Source organism: Chrysoperla carnea, chromosome 2 (genome assembly GCF_905475395.1).
Source record: "Chrysoperla carnea chromosome 2, inChrCarn1.1, whole genome shotgun sequence".
Classification (NCBI taxonomy): domain Eukaryota; kingdom Metazoa; phylum Arthropoda; class Insecta; order Neuroptera; family Chrysopidae; genus Chrysoperla; species Chrysoperla carnea.
In genome coordinates this window covers 23,843,610-23,862,563 of record NC_058338.1, presented here as the reverse complement: position 1 = coordinate 23,862,563, position 18,954 = coordinate 23,843,610, and the positions used below count along the sequence as shown (strand labels likewise).

The following is an 18,954-nucleotide window of genomic DNA, read 5'->3' as shown; positions in this document are numbered from 1 at the left end:
CTTCATTGTTTGATCATTAAAATTAATTGTTTGTTCGTTGTTTATTTATTATTTATTGAACAATTATTTGTCATTAAGCTCCCCATACAATTGATTTTCACTTTTTCAGGAATTATTGATTGCTCGTTTATTATTAGCAATTGTTGGATTATAAATATTTCACATTGATTAATAATTTTTTTTTTCTTCATTAATTCAATTGCAGACGCTTTTCGTCGTTTATTGTTCAACAATGAAAAACAAACTACAAGCAATAGACTAAAAAAGATTATAATTAATGAATCCGAAAAGAAATTTTTGGGGGGCCAAATTACATTGGCTTTAGATCCATTAATTGTTTTGTATATATGTATTAAGGGAACGTGTTCAACAAAATCTAAAATAAAACTTAACAAAGAACTGATTAAAAAAATTTAATGATAAAATTGCAAATTTAGAAAAAATGATAACGTTATCCCGAAATATGATTTTATACTGTACAAAATAACCATTATTCATTCATATTTGTTTTAGGTGAAATATGTACAAATATATATATAATAAAATATCGCTTGTATCAATTTTTCTGATTTAATTGTTATGATTCAATAATATACCTACCTTTATCTTTTATCCTTTACATCGATTTCAGGAATATCAAACAGAACCTACTATGATTATAGTAATATTTGTAACAAAATATTACTATAATCATTACTATTATAGGAAGTTTATTGAAAAATTATGAGTAAAAGTTATTTATATTACATTATTGATTATTATTATAAGTCAGAGATGGAGTAGTGGTTAACACACTCGCCTCCGGCAAAGAGTACCTCAGTTCGTACCTAGCAATACCCTAATATATATTTTAATTAAAAAAGTTATTATGCCAGAGTAAGAGAGCGAGGTATATTTTATGTTATTTTAATCCCCACCCCCTGACAGGAGGGTGATTTATGACATAAGTAGGAAAGTATGACTCACATAATTTATTTTTTTTTCGTAAAATAATATGTTCTCCTATTACAAAATCGTATTAAATTTCATTTAACAAGAATAAAATTTTGCATGTACAAACAAAAAAGCAAGCAAAATAAGTATTTTTTTAACATTTGTAATAGGCGAATATGTGCGAAAAGTGGGATAAATATATAACATGTTCTCCTATTAAAAAGTTTTAAATTTTAGCATAACCAAGCCATTTTTGTACATATTTTTTAATATTTTGTAACAGGAGAACATGATTTTAAATGATTTATTTATGATTATTTAAATTCCCACCCCCTGACAGAATAGTGATTTATGATATATGTATAACTGACATTATTTATAGCAAGAGGGCGGGTTATATAGATAATTTAAACTATAAAAAGAGTGAAAAATTTTTAACATTTGGAAAAATTCATTTAATTTAAAAGTAAAAAACGTTAGCCGCACCAGGATACGAACCAACATACCTTGGTGTAATAGGCAAGTGCTATACCCACCCAACCATTCGTCTTACTTATTACAATACTTACAACAACTTAATAGTTACCTTTACTATATAATTAATTAATCCATAATTTTGTTCTGAAAGAAATATTAGGGTAGAAAGTTTAAAAAATAAAAAAAATTTAAAATATATAACGATTTTTATTTATTACAATATTACAAAAAAAATTAAATTTTCATGAAAAATCATATTGTATAAATTTTCATAAAACAAATTAACAGAGATTCTTCTTATTAAGTTTTTATAAAAAATAAGTAAAATTCTATCACTTTCATATAATAATAATAATAATAATAATAATAATACTAATAAGGGGTGTCCCAAGATTAACGTCTGATTCGAACTTCTTGCGTTAATTTTGGAACACTCCTCTATAAAACACAATATACACTTTCTTATAAATTCTTCTAACTAAAACATAGAGATATGAAGATAGCAAACGCTAGCCTGTAAGTGTGTGGGCCTCAAGATATGGGCCAAAACGTGAAAAAGTCATTTTCCAATATGGCGGCGAAAGGGTTAATTTGCGGAATACGCAAAATTAGATTTAAGGTCAATCCGTAAGTGCACTGGAGTAGGAGTGCTATAAATTAAACGATATAGAAGTTAAAAGTATTTTACTCGTGCGGTGATAATTAAAACAATCGCAACGAATAGATCAAACAATATATTTAAAATTCATCGGGGAATTAAAATTTTAATTTTTCATGATAAAGCTTTATAGTTTAAAGTTCTTAATAATGTACGAACTTGGTCCCTTTTTAAATTTGTGTTTTGTTTTCTTATAGGATTACGTACGTTTATATTCTATTAGTTTCATCTTTTATTAACAATATCAATATTCCATAATTAATATGACCCCATTCTTGAAATGATTTAATGATTCTGACGTTTATTATAAAGTTCATTATAATTAAATAAGCAGTCTATTTTTTTTAAATACTGATTGATCTTTGAATATTTTTAGAACACTGTTATTGAAAAAGCCGCTCTTTTATTTGAAACTCTTAAATGAAATTGAACGTTTTTCTTACTTCATATAATACAAATGGCTAGCGATATGGTTTACAAATAGTATTTGTCTATCTAAGTTTGTTTATTTTATGTTATAGTATATCCAATCATTTTTTACATCAATTTTGGAAAAATTAATTTTGCAGAAACTTGCAATCTCCCAAGGAAGTTTTTCATCAAAATTTATGAAATTTTTTATAAAGGGTGGTTCAATTTATAATAGCAGAATAAAATGGCAAATAACGGTAGTTTCTCAATAAACTTATAGCCGGGAAAGGATCCTAATTTTTTTCGAAACATAGTGATGGTAAACTCCCACTCCCACTGCCATAAGCCTTAAACAACGCAAGAATCTGAGCTCACACTGTCTGCCAAATTTCCAATTTTTATAAGCAACTGTTTTGGCAATATTCAAAATAATATCATATTAAATTTTAAAATATTTTTACAAACAACTTTTACATTTAAAATTTTGTTCTATCTCATTATAGTTTACAAGATGGATCCTATACAGAACGGAGCTATGAGCCAATTGATCTACGTTGCCATTTACGAATTCGAGTCACTTTTTACTACTTTTTTGAGTATGCTATTTTCAGTTCGATATCTTTTTTTTTTGAGTTATCGTATGACTCAATTTTATAAAATATCTTATAGCTTCTTATAATTAACTATTAATCCAATTAAATATTTACATAAAACCGATAATATAAAACAATGAAATAAAAAATTACGACGTAAATAATTATTAACTAATCAGAAATAATTTTCAAAATTTTTTTGTAAATAATTGCGTTTATTTACAATAATTATATTAAAAATAATTATTGTCTTATGTCATATAAAAAGAACTGCAGAAGTTAGTTCACCGACCCAAGTGATATGTTTTCAAATTATGGATATTCCGATTATCTTAAGTAAAGTTGTACTTAATTGATTAAAAACTTCACAGTTGACTGTTATATTAACAACAACGGCGTGATATAAATTGCAAACTAGAGTGATGATGCGATAATTTTAACAAACATCACAGTGGCGTACAATTTTTCTATGGCTCAGATATTTTGACTTTAATATAAGGTATTTTCCACTATTGCCGTGGTGGATCCATAATTTGAATGTGCCGGTGCGAAATGATTTAAAAATTTAAGCACATCGCGCGGAATAAAAAAAAACATAATATAAACCTGCTAAAATAAACCTAAGCCTGCAGGATTTTAATCCGGAACCGCGCAAATATTTTTGCTTCAATATTTAATTACTTATATGGAATAAAATTGCACTTACTTCGCCCTGCTTGGATTCACGACTGCAGGGCTTGGATATCACATAATTAATATAAACAAATTAAATTTAATCCGTTAAAAAATTAAAGGCATCAGATTTAAATAAATGAATATTCCTTGCCTCTGAGACGAAGAGGACAAATCGAGATTTCTTATATATATAGAACTTTCGAAGATTGAGTGATACAAGATTTGACACCATTGCGTCAAAAATATCTTTGAAAATTGTAAACTTTTGGAACAGAAATGTATATAAATTGTAGGTCAACCTGAAAGTATAAGACTGTAAGAGGTTGTTACACTTCCCCTTTAGATACATAATAATTAATCGACACTGTTCTATAAATGCATAAAGAATTACAATATATGTAATAATAAATTCATATATGGATATAATCCTTCCTTAGAGATCACAATAACCAATCACTTCCTGATTAGAAAATTGTTATTTATCTATAACAAGTACCTATCTAGGTATATAATTCTTTATTTAGGCACATTTATAGTTTATGCGTTTGTTCCTTTTGCGTACACAATTTACACTCAGTGCAAATAAAAAAGAACTGTGTAATCGAATATATTACAATAATATCCTTTTCTACTTACACTAATGTAAGTGTAAAAAGTGTATGTTAATAGAACTATTATTATTTGTTTTAGGTTCTTTTTGTACCCCCGTTTATTCAATTCAATTTGATTAATTAGCACTTTCACGTTCTTGTGCTGATGTCGCATAAATGAGCAAAGTCACAAAGTCGAAGCCCTTGGAAGAGATTAGACAACAATATTTTCTGCAACAAATTCTGTCTAGAAATGGATATATTTTAACTACGCCTATGGATTTAATTAAAAATTCTGGAAGAAGAGTGGAGAAATTGCAAAATTCAGGTACTGTATGGGATAGGTAGCTAAAGTCTTAACTCAAAAATTTTAAAGCATATGATAGATATCCTTGAAAAACATAAGTTGGTTTAAAATATCTTTTTTTATCTTTAAAGCGTTTCTCTCATTGCAACAAGCTCCTCAATTGTAAGTATATTAACTTTATTGAAGTGTTTAATTCAGATAATGAATAAAATGATTTATATTTTTGTGATACCATTTTATCTGAGTATAAAAAAAATCCATTTTTTTCAATTCATTTATCAAATATTAGTTGTAATTTTTAATCTTTTTATATTAAATGATACCATCCATACGTAAATTTGGCCTTCAATAATAAATTAAGATACATAATGCATTCAATAAGTTCAGTAAAGTAAGCTCTGCACTCTAAGTTTTCAATAAGACCTCGCACAAATTAGATCTGCATTTCGGTCAAACTTTTTCAAATTTTGGAAAATTATACTTTAAGTCATTCTAAAGAAAAGTTCCCATGGTCACAAGTCATGAAAATGACAGGATTTCATGTTATAGCTAAATTAAACTTGGAAAATGTATTTATTTGTATAATGTATGCCTATGTGTGTATAGGCAAATACATATACAGATATGTATAACTACATGCATATGTATGATTTTTAATTTAAGGGTGTTGTTTTTTAATTCTTGTTTTTTTTTTAAGATTATGTTACGAAATTCAAAGTAGAAGCAGTATATATATATATAATTGGCGATGATCTTCAAAATAGATTCAGCTTGGAAAAGGCATGACATTATAATTTGAACATATAAATAATAACTATGGAAATGAATGGTCAAATAAAACTGACTCAATTCATTTCGAAAAGTGAAATGGTAAAATAATTAGGTAATTCAAAACAATAATTCAAAAGAATAAAGTCAACTCAAATATTTCAATTTTAATTAAAATATTTCCAAAAATATGTCCCAAAAAATGATAGCTCTCTTAGTATCCTTTTCATCTCATCTGATGTCCTTGACCATCACAAATCATTGATATTGATTTAAGAAGGATTGTTATAAGTTTAAAGTGTTTATCTGTGCGTCTGTGTGTTTCCCAGTGGCATCGTAGCCCCTAAACGGTCGAACCGACTTGATTGAGATACATTTTATAGCTAAGTTTTCAAAAATTGGTTTACAAGGAATAAATCGCATTTGTCGGGGGTTTTTTAAATTTTGTCAATTTCACTTGTGATATGAGCTTTATATTTTTAGTAAAATAACAATTGAATTAAAGGTAATTAAAATGTTTGTATTGTTCTTATTTTAAACTAATTAAATAAAAACAAATGTTTAATAAAATGTCCAGTCATCAAAATTTAAAACAAATTAAAAATGAATTACAATGGATTAATTCATAAAAAAAATTACGGAGAAAATTTATAATTTAGTTTAATATATGTCTTAAATATATTTACACAAACTTTAATTTATTAATGTATGCCTGCTCTGTGTGAACTAAGCACTCTCTAAAACGAGTTTTCGGAAAATTTTCTTTGGTTTCGTTTACATTCTTCTAAAATCAGATAAAGTCGGATTTGAATGCGGTTTTCGACATTGGTTTCGCTAGAGCGTCAGGAAATTTTGTGATCTAAATTTATTTATAAGAAAATTAAAATATGCAATTTGCATAAGTATTATGCATTTTATAATTGCATTTTAAAATAACCGTAAATATACTAAAATCTCAATTCGATTAATAGTGATGAAAATGATTCCAAGCTTGTTACTTGGGAGTTTTGGGGGCGCCGAACACGAATATCGCGAGAACACGAGAATTGGTATCCGAGGTACCTGATGCCAAAGGCAAACGGTATTCTCGATGTCTTCTGTAGTTTTAGGAAAATTCGTTATATAATCGATACAAACTCGAGGTACCCTAGGCTCCAGGTACGTTTTGTAGTATGTTTTCCAAACAAGAGAAGGAATAGCTGCCATCCAGCACAGTTGCTTTTCGCAACTCTCTTACACATTATATTATAATATATTGTAAGTTGATGTACCTAAGAAACGAAAGACGATGAAAATAAATATGTAATTAAAAAAAATAGGTAGCGCATGAGCTGCGTTAGTTAAGCGAATTCCCTTGGACGCCAGAGAGGCTACAGATAAATAAACGATATATATAACTATATTCTTTCGTAAGATTCTTAAGTTGAAATTTAATATTATAGTAATAATGTATGTACATCACGAAATCTCTGGGGTAAAGAATAAAAATCTTTTATTTACGCCAAACTGAGTTTTAGTGTAATTGATTCTTTTCTAACAACGTTTTATTATTCGGCAAAACGAAATTAAATGTTACGTAATACGGGAGAGGGGTAATTCCTTCTTATCTTTCGTAAGAAGGGGGAGAGGGTTCAAAAAATCTTATGTATAGGTACTTAAAATCGTCAAAATTATGCCTACGTAATTAATGAATGACCCCTCAGTACAAAAGCAATATCTCCATTTTCTTCGGAAATTCGCTAATAATAAGCAGGAAAAAAGCAGAAATAAAATATACAAATAGGAAAAGAATTAATAATTTAATATAAAAAAAAACATTGCTGAACGTATATTTATTAATTATAAATCAACAGAAGAAAAAATGAACTCGAATTGGTGCCGACTCTACTGTTTACTCCATTCATAACTGTTCAAGAAGTGTCCAGTCGAACCCCCTCCCATGTTGATTATTTTATGTAATAAGTTACATATAGAAGTAGTATTAACATCGATGCCATTGTGTATTAAAAATAATAACATAATAACAACAATGTAAGTTTTCCACTATGTTGAATTGTGAACATGCTATCAGTGATCGATGATAACTTTAGCGGAGAGTTAAACCAATCAATCAACACACACAAACAAAAATAAATTTTAAATTTTATTAAAAAAAATAATGATAAATAGAATTGTAAGTCGTACGATATCAACGGCCAACAATAAGTTGATTAATAATAATAATGCAAATGCAACAGTGCAACAGTTATTATCACAAATACCACAACCACAAACATTACCAATTATTGGTTCAACACTTGCATTATTATTGTCCGGTGGATCCGCTAAATTACATGAATATATTGATAAACGACATCAACAATTAGGTAATATATTTATTGATCAATTGGGTCCAACAAAATGTGTTTTTATTTTGGATCCAAATGATATGCGTAAAGTATTTAATAATGAAGGCAAATATCCAGCACATATTTATCCAGAAGCATGGAAATTATATAATCAATTAAAGAATTGTGAACGTGGTTTATTTTTTATGTAAGTTTTATTATTTTTATTACATAATTTTATTTTTTTCACCTATTTATTATTTATTTTTAGAATAATAATTTATAAAGGGTTATCTATATTGTAATAAATTTTATTTAAATGAACGTGGTGTGATATAAATATTATCGTTTTCTTTTCAATGAATATAATTAATTGTAAAATTAATTTTTTAAATTAATTTACGTGTGTTGTGTGTGATTGTGTTTTTTATTTGTTTTAATTCACTTTCATCCATTTAATAAATAAAGTGGTAATTTCTAAGCGTGCGCGCTAACTATTTTGAACTAGTTTTACTACAATAAAAGTCTATCTAAATAATATTATTTTCTAAATCTAAAGCAGTTTGTAACTATCATCGTGGTATCATCATTTTTAATTTCTTTTCTAGTCTGTCTGTTTTAATACCATGTATATAAGAAATATATTAACGTATACTAAGTTTAGTCCCAAGTTTGTTATACCATGTATTTCACCATGTATCCGACCGAAACTGGAATTTCGGCCGAAACCGAAACTGAAACTTTTTTAGAAATGTTAAAAATTGATTGTTTACTGAAATTTGGCTTATTTTTTACACTTATACAGACAGTTAACACGTGTTAAATCAAATAAAAAACAATAATTGAGTTTAATTAAATGAATATTGTTTACATACTGTGTTTTCTCACTGTTAAAATCAACAAAAGTATCTGAAGATCACACACAATTAAATTATAGCGATAGCAGGGAGTTGTTTCAATATTTGGGTGGTTAAATTTAATAAAACCAAATCCAAGAACGCATACACAACACAACACATAAAGTCACAACAAAATTACACCGGTTTGGCCGGCAAACTCAGCAGACATGAACTCACTCAAAGTTAGACGAACGACGCGCGATAATTCACGAACACAGAGTTTCGGTGTGGCCGAAAGCTCGTCAGATTTTCTGCCGAAACCGAAACCGATGACGAAACTAGATATTTTGGCCAAAACTAACCGAAATCGAAATCGAAACTTCGGTCGGACACTAATCTGAATGTCACATAAATTGTAGAGTTTGATTGGGGACATCATGTTCTGACATGAGATTGGACCTAGTTCTTCGGGTTGGTTTAATAGCCAATTCAGATTCTAAACGTTAAGAGATAGAATAACATTTTAAATTAGAAAGTTGATCCTCATAAAAAAATTGACTTTGTTTAAAACATTTTTTCGACAAACGTTAGCTTTCGGAGGAAATGCAACTTAAAAATATATCATTATTACATTTAAACGAAAGAAAATTCAAAATATAATTCATAGACACGAATGTCCTCTATTGCCTTTGATAACTTTTGTCTAAGGCATTTTTCCGTAGTTAGAGTGTTTTCTTTTGATTAAATACAATTATGATATAAGCCGCATTTCCTCCGAAAGTTAACGATTTTCGAAAAAATGATTTGGATTAAAAATATTAGCGGCCTCTTGACTGATGTTGAATTAAAAAACTAGTCCAAATAAATTCCAAGACGAATAAAAATGCCTCATATATAGAAATCGGTTGTTTTTTTTTTTTTTTTTTAAAGTTATTTAATGTTTACATATTCCGGCATAAAAGATGACGCACTCTATATATCCCGCATACAAAAACTTTAACAAACTTTATAAAATCTGTATTACAAACTTTATTAGATAAATTATACTTTTCATATATTTATTATTATACAGTGTGATCATTTCATAAGTATCCACCCATAATAACATCTTGGCATGATGTGAATATTGTTTTGAATGAAAACATGTCGATTTAAATATCGAAGGGAGGAGGGGGGGGGATAGAAAATCGTACTTAGAAAATTTAAGGTTTCATCCCTTCACCTCTACCCACCACAACTTTGAAATGGCACTCCTTGTCATATCCCGTTTGAAAGGGCATAAAATTCTCTATTACCTATGATAAAAAAATGAAATCGATCGATTGGTTATTAAGATAGATTTCACAGAAGATAGAGGGTATGAATTCAAATTTTCAACAATTCATGGCCATATTTTCTGAAATACCCAATGAATTATTACTGTTTAAAGTACTTAAAAAAATTGAAAACTGTGCATATATTTTAGCTGTGTAAAACAATCCCTTCGAGTGTTATAGAAAGGGAACAAGTGAAATCAAGAGATGTGGTGGCTATAAAGCGGTGGTTTTTACTTTTAAGCTCAGTGAAACGGGCGGGTATCAAGCTAGTATTATATAAACATTACCTACAAATAGTGTTGTAGGTAATGTTTATATAATATTTCTAACATTTATTAAATAACCAATTACGATCTTTTTTTATTTTAAATAAAAGTATTTATAGTTTCCGCAACATTGTTCTTGGTAATTATTGCTAATTAGTTACAAATTTGATAATTATATGTAATTTTAACCGATTCTTAATTCTTGAGGAATTGATTGTTTGATTTCCTCATTTTCAATCATTTCTTCATATGAATAAAATGTCGCTGGAAAGGATATCCTAATCGAAAAACCTTAATAAAAATATTTAATTTTTTGAATTGATTAGATAAAATATTTATGGAATTAAGGATTTAAGTTAGACGGATTAATAAACAACATAAATAATTATGTAATTTATATTTTTAAGTATACTTTAATTGAGTGATAAATATACATGTAATTTTCAATGTCAAGTTTTTGTTCAAAATATTTGCAAAAAAAATTTGAGTTCAATGTCCCTTGAATTTAAAAAGTGTTTTATTTTCACTTTTTAATTTCAAAATAATTTTTTGTATTTTTGAACATTTTTTTTAAAACAAATTTAATTGGAGTTCACGTTTTCAAATATAATATTAGTAACAGATGCTATGGGAATTTTTTTTTTGTAACAATTATCGTTTGGAAAAATGTAATTAGATATAAGTATTAAAAATTTTTGCATTCCAAAGAAATTTGGATACAATTCACAAAAAAATATTATTTTTCTTAAAATTTCATAATGTTACTGAAAGTATTCGTTTACTTTGAAATCTCAGAAGTCTACTTTAAATATGTAACTATTATACTATTTAGAAGTTGTTCAGTTTGTTTTTATATGATTATTTGAGTAAATCAAATCAGTTTTTTTTCCATTTTATATCTTCTTGACAATCAAGGGATGTAACTGATATGTCCTTGGAAGCTTAGGGGATTTAAGCGCAAACAGCACTATCAAAATATTTATAAAACACGCTTTAAAAAAAAACTTTAGAAAGGGTTTATAATCAAATGGAAGCCAAAGATCTAGATAAAGTATTAAAATACAAAAGGATGCAATTCTTTCTATTCCTGGCAAATGCAACTTTTTTATCTAAAATAATTTTAATAAAAAAATATAATAGATTATTTTCAAAAGCCCATAACTCCCAGAATTTTAAATTTTTTTGAATAATTTTCAACATTTTTGCTGCAACATAATACTGTCCATAAATTGTAGTACATGAGTTTTAGTAGCTTTTAAGAAGTTGTGCCTCACAGGTCGGTTCCGTCAGAGTGGCTCGGCAATAGTTTTTTATATTTTTGTGAAAAAATCTTACATTTATTCAAACATCGGTCAATAACTCTGGAAGAAATAGTCCGAGAACACAAAAGGTGATACCGTTGTTCGTATTCCACCCAGAGACACGAAAAGCGTTCAAAATCAGTATAATCAAAGAAAAATAATTTTTTACTGAATGTCGGTGCGTGTATGCGCAAACGGGGAACAAGCCTTGGTTGCTTGGTTTCTCAAAGCACCAATTTGATTATAAAAACTAAAATTCCACTGAATTCAAAATTTCAGTTATCGAATGGGTTAGTATGAAATTAGAATCAATGAAGCTACCTAAAAATTTTCATCTCACCATCTTTTATAGTTTTTTAGAAAGAGGGAACTAAATTTTTGCCTTTTGTTACAAACTTGGGCCTCCCCACGAAAGCACAAAAAAAAGCCCATGGTTCTCACCACTATAAATCCGGCTCCAGTATCTGTGACACCTCCGAAATTTAACTTTAGATCCACACCGGTTTTCGGGAAAAGTAATGGCAAAATAGGTCAATTCATACTTTTCCTATTCTCCATAAAACAACTTGCCTCTCTTTTTGCCATCGGCTGGCGACGCCCTTGGCTACATCCAAAATAATATTTGAGTACGATACTGCTCTTTGTTAAATAAGCCAGTAATCTATAATAATAATAATAATTATGTTATATGGACTCCCACAGTTAAAAGATTTAAACTTGTTTCTAAAATTTATTTTTTGTTTATGTAAATGAGGATCATTTAATTTATCTCAACGGAAAATCAAAAATGATTTTTGAGAAATACCTTAAAAGACGTAAAACAATGTAGAATTTTTTGAAGTGATGCAATTTATTTTTTTGAATTCAAGAAATATTTCAACCCTATCAAACCAGTTTAATGCAGTTTTTTGGCATTTATTTTTAGACAAAATTTTTAGATTAAAACATCCTAAATTAAATGAAATTAAATAAACTAATTGCATTCATTCAACTCTTAATTTGTTATTGAAGGTTGAATTCGTTTTGAGAGCCTGCGCAATATTGAATAATAATTCAATTGAAAGATAATAGAAAAAATTGAGTTTCCCAAAGGATTTAAGATTAAAAGTAATTAAGAATTATTTTCACTACGTTTACCCGCTGCTTAGCACTTCTGGTTATAGAGAGAAATACAGAAGTTATTAAAAAAAACAAGTGAAAACAAACAATTGACTGAGTTAATTATTGAAATACCATGTATAGACAGTGTTGATTACTCTGTCACATATAACTGATATTCCATACATACTATACAATTTGCGCATAATTTGCGCCCTCGCGGGTAAATAGTGATGTTTACTAAAAAATGTTTCAACCAAAGGTTGTTTATTTTTTTATAAGGAACATTTTTTACATTTAAATTTTTGTTCTATCTCTAACGGTTTATAAGATGGGTCCTACGGACCCAAGACTCAATTGACCTATGTTGTTCATTTACGAACTAGACCTCACTTTTTACGTCCTAAGCACGCTATAAAAGTTGCTTGATGAAAAACTGCACAGCTTGATATCTTTTTTTGTTTTTGAGTAATTGAGATGACATACGGACAGAAAGACGACAACAGACAGACAGACAGACAACCTGAAATGGATTATTTAAGTGATTTTATGAACACCTATACCATTTTTTTTGTATAGCATCAATATTTTTAAGCGGTACAAACTTGGGATTAAACTTAGTATACCTTGATATACTTTATATACATGGTATAAATAGTACGGACTTGTACAATCAGTACGGAAGACTGATTGTACAAGTACTTACAACTTGTAGTTTTGATTTTTTGAAATTTGTAAAAACAGTCAGTACAACTATCAGTAAAAATATTTTGGCAATTTTCCCACAATCAGTGATTTTTTATTATTATCCTTTATTAAGTATTATTTTGATTTATTATTTTCATAATTCTTGCAGTAGGTACAAAAATAGCGAAATAATTTTGAACTTCCATTTCACTTTTTTTGAAGACGTCATATTATCTTCAAATATCCAATTTTAAATGCTGATGACCTGTATGTACCTACGCTACACGTTCAGTATGTAATCCATGATAAACATAAAAAATACCTGTTTTTTTTTTTTTATATTTTCAATATTCAATTACTACATCACATAAGTATATATGTTGAATTATGTTGTAAATATTTCTTAATATATTCATTTAACTCGTTAATTAACATTTTGTATGTGTATGTACAAGTATCTTCGGTAGACTCTTGTACCTAAGAAGAAGTAGAAGTTAAAATGATTTCGAATGATTTAAGCAAGCAAAATGTACTGATATCGAATTAATTTCGTTGAATTTTAAGTTTAACTAGTGAAAACAAACATTTAACTGAATTAATTGTTGAAATACCATGTGTAGAAAGTGTTGAATGTTTTGCTTGCATTATTTTTTTAAATAAATAATAAAAGTTTAAAATCAACACAATTATGGCGACCTTTTGAAAATTTTCGAAGTGACCATTAGAAAGATCTTGAGTAAAACGTAACTTTCTGATGGATTGGTTTTCTATACCAAATTTGGCATACAGGTTGTCATTTCAATACACTTCAAATACAAATGGGAAGGCCGGCTGCGTTGATCCGTCAGTCAACGCACAGCCAACGCATTCATTCAAGACAGTCAGTCAACGCATTCATTCAAGACAAAGCATTTTATATGTATAGATTTATAGAAAACACAAATTTTCCAAACATTAAACAGATTATTGTGATCAAGGTACAACAGTCTCCCGTATGTTTAATATACAAATTGATTGTAGTCGTTGATTCAAATGAGTAATTTTTATAAATATGACCATGAAATTTTAGTAGTATAAGAGTACCATCGCATCATCAATATTATAATTTCTATTAATTAATAATTTCGAAATGGAAAAACGTTAAAAAATTTGCCCTAATACGATTTATTGGATGTCCCCTAATGAATACATTCGGACAATGTAATGATATAAGAGAATATAATTCCAATTAGAAAAGTTCTAATAGGCAATGGTGATAATTCGAAACATTATTAACGAGATAAAATACCAAAAAATTAATAAAATAAACAATTAAAAATATAAAAAACTCGACTGCGTTAAATAAATTCTGAAAAGGAAGAAACTAATCCAGTAATTCACATAGCGATTTTAACAGTCGGGGACCATTATTTGGAAAATTTCAATTGGTCTAGATTTTAATGGACACTGACTCTTAAAGTCGCTATGTAAATTACTGGATTTGTTTCTTCTTTTTCAGATTTTATTTAACGCAGGCGGGCTTTTTTTTTATTTTATCAAATTAACCAGCATATATGAACATTAAGTAACGCATATATAAACATTCGTTTATTACGTAAGCATGATTTTGGCGAATTTTTTAACAACAACGCCCCCTCCCCCCCACGTAAATATACAGATAATAATTCTCAAAACCCCATAATAAAACGTTGTTATTTTCCCGTACTTACATCTCTCCAACCATTTTCTCTCCAACAAATAAAAAATATTGCATGCAATGTTTGCATTAAATACAGTTACGTATTACAAGTTGCCTACACATTTCACATTAGAAGGAGATTCATTTTGATGGTTTTGATAGTAGAGTAATAATAAACCGTACAGAGAATCGATATAAATTTTTCACAAAAGACGTAAAAAAGGGTATTAAATTCTAAAATATTTTGTATGATGTTTTCGAACGGTATGGAAATATCTTAATCAGAATCTCTTAGATATTCAAATAGAACTAATTAAATTTATTTTGGTCTTAACTTTGTAATAGTTATAATTTTATTCACAATTAAATTGGGTGTTCGGCGAACGAATTCTCTTTAGTTAACAGTTAATTCTTAATTATTGACTACGTCGTAAAATTCTATATTCATAAATGTAAATCCGACAATATCTATAATATCTTAGTCTTAGTTAGTTATTATTACACCACTAAATACATTAATACTAACAATTAATATTATAATTTTAGGGATGGTACAGAATGGTTAGTGTTTCGTAGAATTATGAATAAAACCCTTTTACGGGAAGATCTTGAAACGTTTTACGAACCCTGTAGAATTGTTGCTGACAATGTTACAAATATTTGGTTGGAATCACAACAAACAGAAGTACTTAATTTACATGATATTTTATACAGATGGTCTGTGGAATGTAAGTACATAAACCTTTGTTTAACTTATACAGAATGATTTATTAAGAATCATCTTTGGTTAATTTTTTTGAAAACGGATAGGAATATGAAAAACGGTAAAATGCTTCCTGGTCAAACGATGGTCTACTTTGTTTTCTTAAATGGAAATCATCCTGTTTTAGAAGCGTACGTTTATTTACGCCTTTTGGGCAGGGAGTAGCCTTTTTGGTCTACCTTCTTCTATTTTTAAATAATTATTATTGATAGGCTGCACCTATAACTCAGAAATTCTGATGAAGCCCGATAATCTGTATTTAGATCATCGGGCCTATGCCAAGACTTTCAATCAGGATGTCAAGATCTAAAAAAAATTTGCAATATGATACTTTACCGGATTGAAGGAACCTAAAACTCGAATTTTCATATTAGGATAATAAGGATAAGTTATTTTTTGTATAGAGAGCTTTTGTACCAGAAATAAGATTTTGATGCAATGTTATCAATCTTTAAACATTATAAAATATTGAAAATTTTTTTTTCAGCTGTAACATCGATACTATTAGGTACCCATTACATGAAAAATCATAAAAAATTGCAACCATCTATTACAAAATTAGTACGCGTGATGCAAGATGTTTTTGAAACTACATCGAAAATATCGTTAATTCCTGCCAATTTTGCATACAAATTCAAGTTACCTGCTTGGAGAAGATTTGAGACTGCTGTTGATTTAGCTTTAGAACGTGGTAATTATTTTTTTTTTTTTTGCAATTTTTATTCTTTATAGAAAATTTGATTTCAGTAGTTATTTTAAAGCTAAAATAATTGTAATTTTCTTTCAGCCAATGCTTTATCGTCAATGATTTTGGATATGCATGAAAATGGAGGCGGCGTATTAGAAAGATTATTGGAGAATGGTATTAGTAAAAAAGATTCAATTCGAGTTATGACTGATTTATTGTTAGCTGCAGGCGATACCGTAAGTATATCATTTAACGTTATTTGTATCATATCCTGCAAAAACCTAAAGACAAAATAATTGTCTAAATGTTGGTTAATTTTATGTAATTTCTAAAAACAAAAAATCCTTTAACAAACATAAATGTGTAAGCTATAAATTTTTCATAAGCTCTTACTTAAGAAAAACCCTCTTAGAATATTGCGTATTCAGAAATTATGAATATATTTAACAGACTTCGCACATAAGACATAGAATTATGGCCTCCGATTTAATCGTTGGAAGTATTGAAATAAGGAATACAATGTAAGAAACATTATTTTAGTATTTAAAACTGATCAAATTCGAGGCCAAAATTCAACTTTTTTTGCGGGTTCCTTTTTGATTTAAATAAAAAAATTTTTTAATTAAAAAAAGTATTAATTGTGCACGTTTATATTGTGTTATCTTAGACTGCACATACTATGGAATGGCTACTATATTTGCTTGCGAAAAATCCAAATATTCAAAATGATATTTACAGAGAATCGTTAACAGTACCAGATATGAGTGATCCACCGGCATTATTAAAAGGTGCTGTACGAGAAGCATTACGATTGTATCCAGTCGCTCCATTTTTAAACAGAATATTACCAAATGATATTAATATACAAGGATATGATATTCCAGCAGGCGTAAGTATTATTTGTTTAAACTCAATCCGCAACACTTTTTACGTTGATGATTTGTAATGAATACATTGAATCGATTTAGTTCTCAGCAACTATTACAGGCCTACCACCCACAGATTCAACTTTTGGTTGCAAATCAGTTTTTATCATCAAATTGCCAATAAAAATGAAATAAATGTAAACTAGTTTTAAACTGATTGCAACCTAAATCTCATTCGCGCAACGCATACAGCTTTTCTCATTGAATACAGGCCCGGATTTACCATGCAGGCAGAGTAGCGCCTGCGTTTTCGCAACTGCCTAGCCTGATTGGCAGCAAATTTCTAAGTGTGGGCCTGATTGGGTTGTTGCCATGGTCTTAGCGAACATAGCAAGGATAGTCACTAAAAATCTAGAGTCACATCGACTAGACAACCATCAATGTATCAAGTGGAAGTGGGTTCAAACTATAAAATTTGTTATCACAATCTTTTTCTTAAATTTTTTAGACACTATTGATATTATCTCTATATAGTAGTGGTAGATGTGAGAAATATTTTAATTCGCCAGAGAAATTTTGGCCAGAAAGATGGTTAAGATGTGATTTAGGAGAATCAATGAATTATTCAAATCTTAGAGCTGCCGTTGCGCATGCAAGTATGCCATTTGCAATGGGTTCTAGATCGTGTATTGGAAAAAAATTAGCTGAAGCACAAATGTATGTTACAATTAGAATGGTATGTATTTAATAGATTATTTTTAGATTTGAAGAAAATCGTGATGGAAAGCTTCTATTTTCCATATTTTTCTGAAAAAAAAAATAGTTATGGGTTACCATAAGAAAGTCACATTCGAAGTAATGATCACTTGTGAAAATGAGCCTGAGACTAACTTGTCTCCATAATTTTAGAGTAGGATATAATAATTTTGTATTTTTTATTTACAGATTTTAAATAAATTTTCTCTAGAATTATTAAACACAAATAATATTGAAATGGTAATGCGATTAGTTGGAGTACCATCAGAACCAATTCGAATTGCGTTACACAAACGATAATATATTATCGATAATCAAGTATTGTATAAAATTATATATATTATATACGTATGTGAAATAACCAAATAATTTTTATAAAATCTTTTTTAATTTAATCGTAATAATAATATTTAATAAATTCCATGGTTCCTAATTTTGTACACGTATTTTTCAATAAAAATTATTTTTTCAAGTCGTTATAATATTTACATGGTTTTGTTTTTTTTGTCCTATCCTGTAATGATGTGCTGGATATCCGATACCAATACCTTATTTATGTAATATACCAATATATATATACTAAGTTTAGTCCCAAGTTTGTAACGCTTAAAAATATTGATGCTACGAACAAAATTTTGGTGTAGGTATTCATAAAATCACCTAATTAGTCAGTTTACGGTTGTCTATCTGTCTACCCGTCTGTCGCCACGATTACTCAAAAACCAAAAGAGATATCACGCTGAAAATGGGTCTTGGGTCCGTAGGGCCTATCTTGTAAACCGTTAGTGATATAAAAAAAGTGTTAATGTAAAATGTTCCTTATTAAAAAATAAACAAGGTTTATTTGAAACATTTTTTCGTAAACATCACTGTTTACCCGAGAGTGCGTAAATTAGTTAACCATGCTTCCCCCATCCAATCATGTCAATCAAGACTCCCCGAATTTATCATAATTTT

The 18,954-nt window shown here is 28.4% G+C and overlaps 1 protein-coding gene across 1 annotated transcript; it reads left to right on the top strand.

Moving 5' to 3' along the window:
* The first annotated feature begins 7,378 nt into the window (after positions 1-7,378).
* Positions 7,379-18,352, top strand: LOC123294047 (cytochrome P450 315a1, mitochondrial). Its single transcript, XM_044875115.1, has 7 exons — positions 7,379-7,947; positions 15,471-15,652; positions 16,175-16,378; positions 16,475-16,611; positions 17,043-17,264; positions 17,750-17,977; positions 18,187-18,352. Exons 1-7 carry the CDS (start codon positions 7,571-7,573, stop codon positions 18,295-18,297), a joined length of 1,461 nt encoding a protein of 486 aa, XP_044731050.1. The 5' UTR covers positions 7,379-7,570; the 3' UTR covers positions 18,298-18,352.
* Positions 18,353-18,954: the final 602 nt, after the last annotated feature.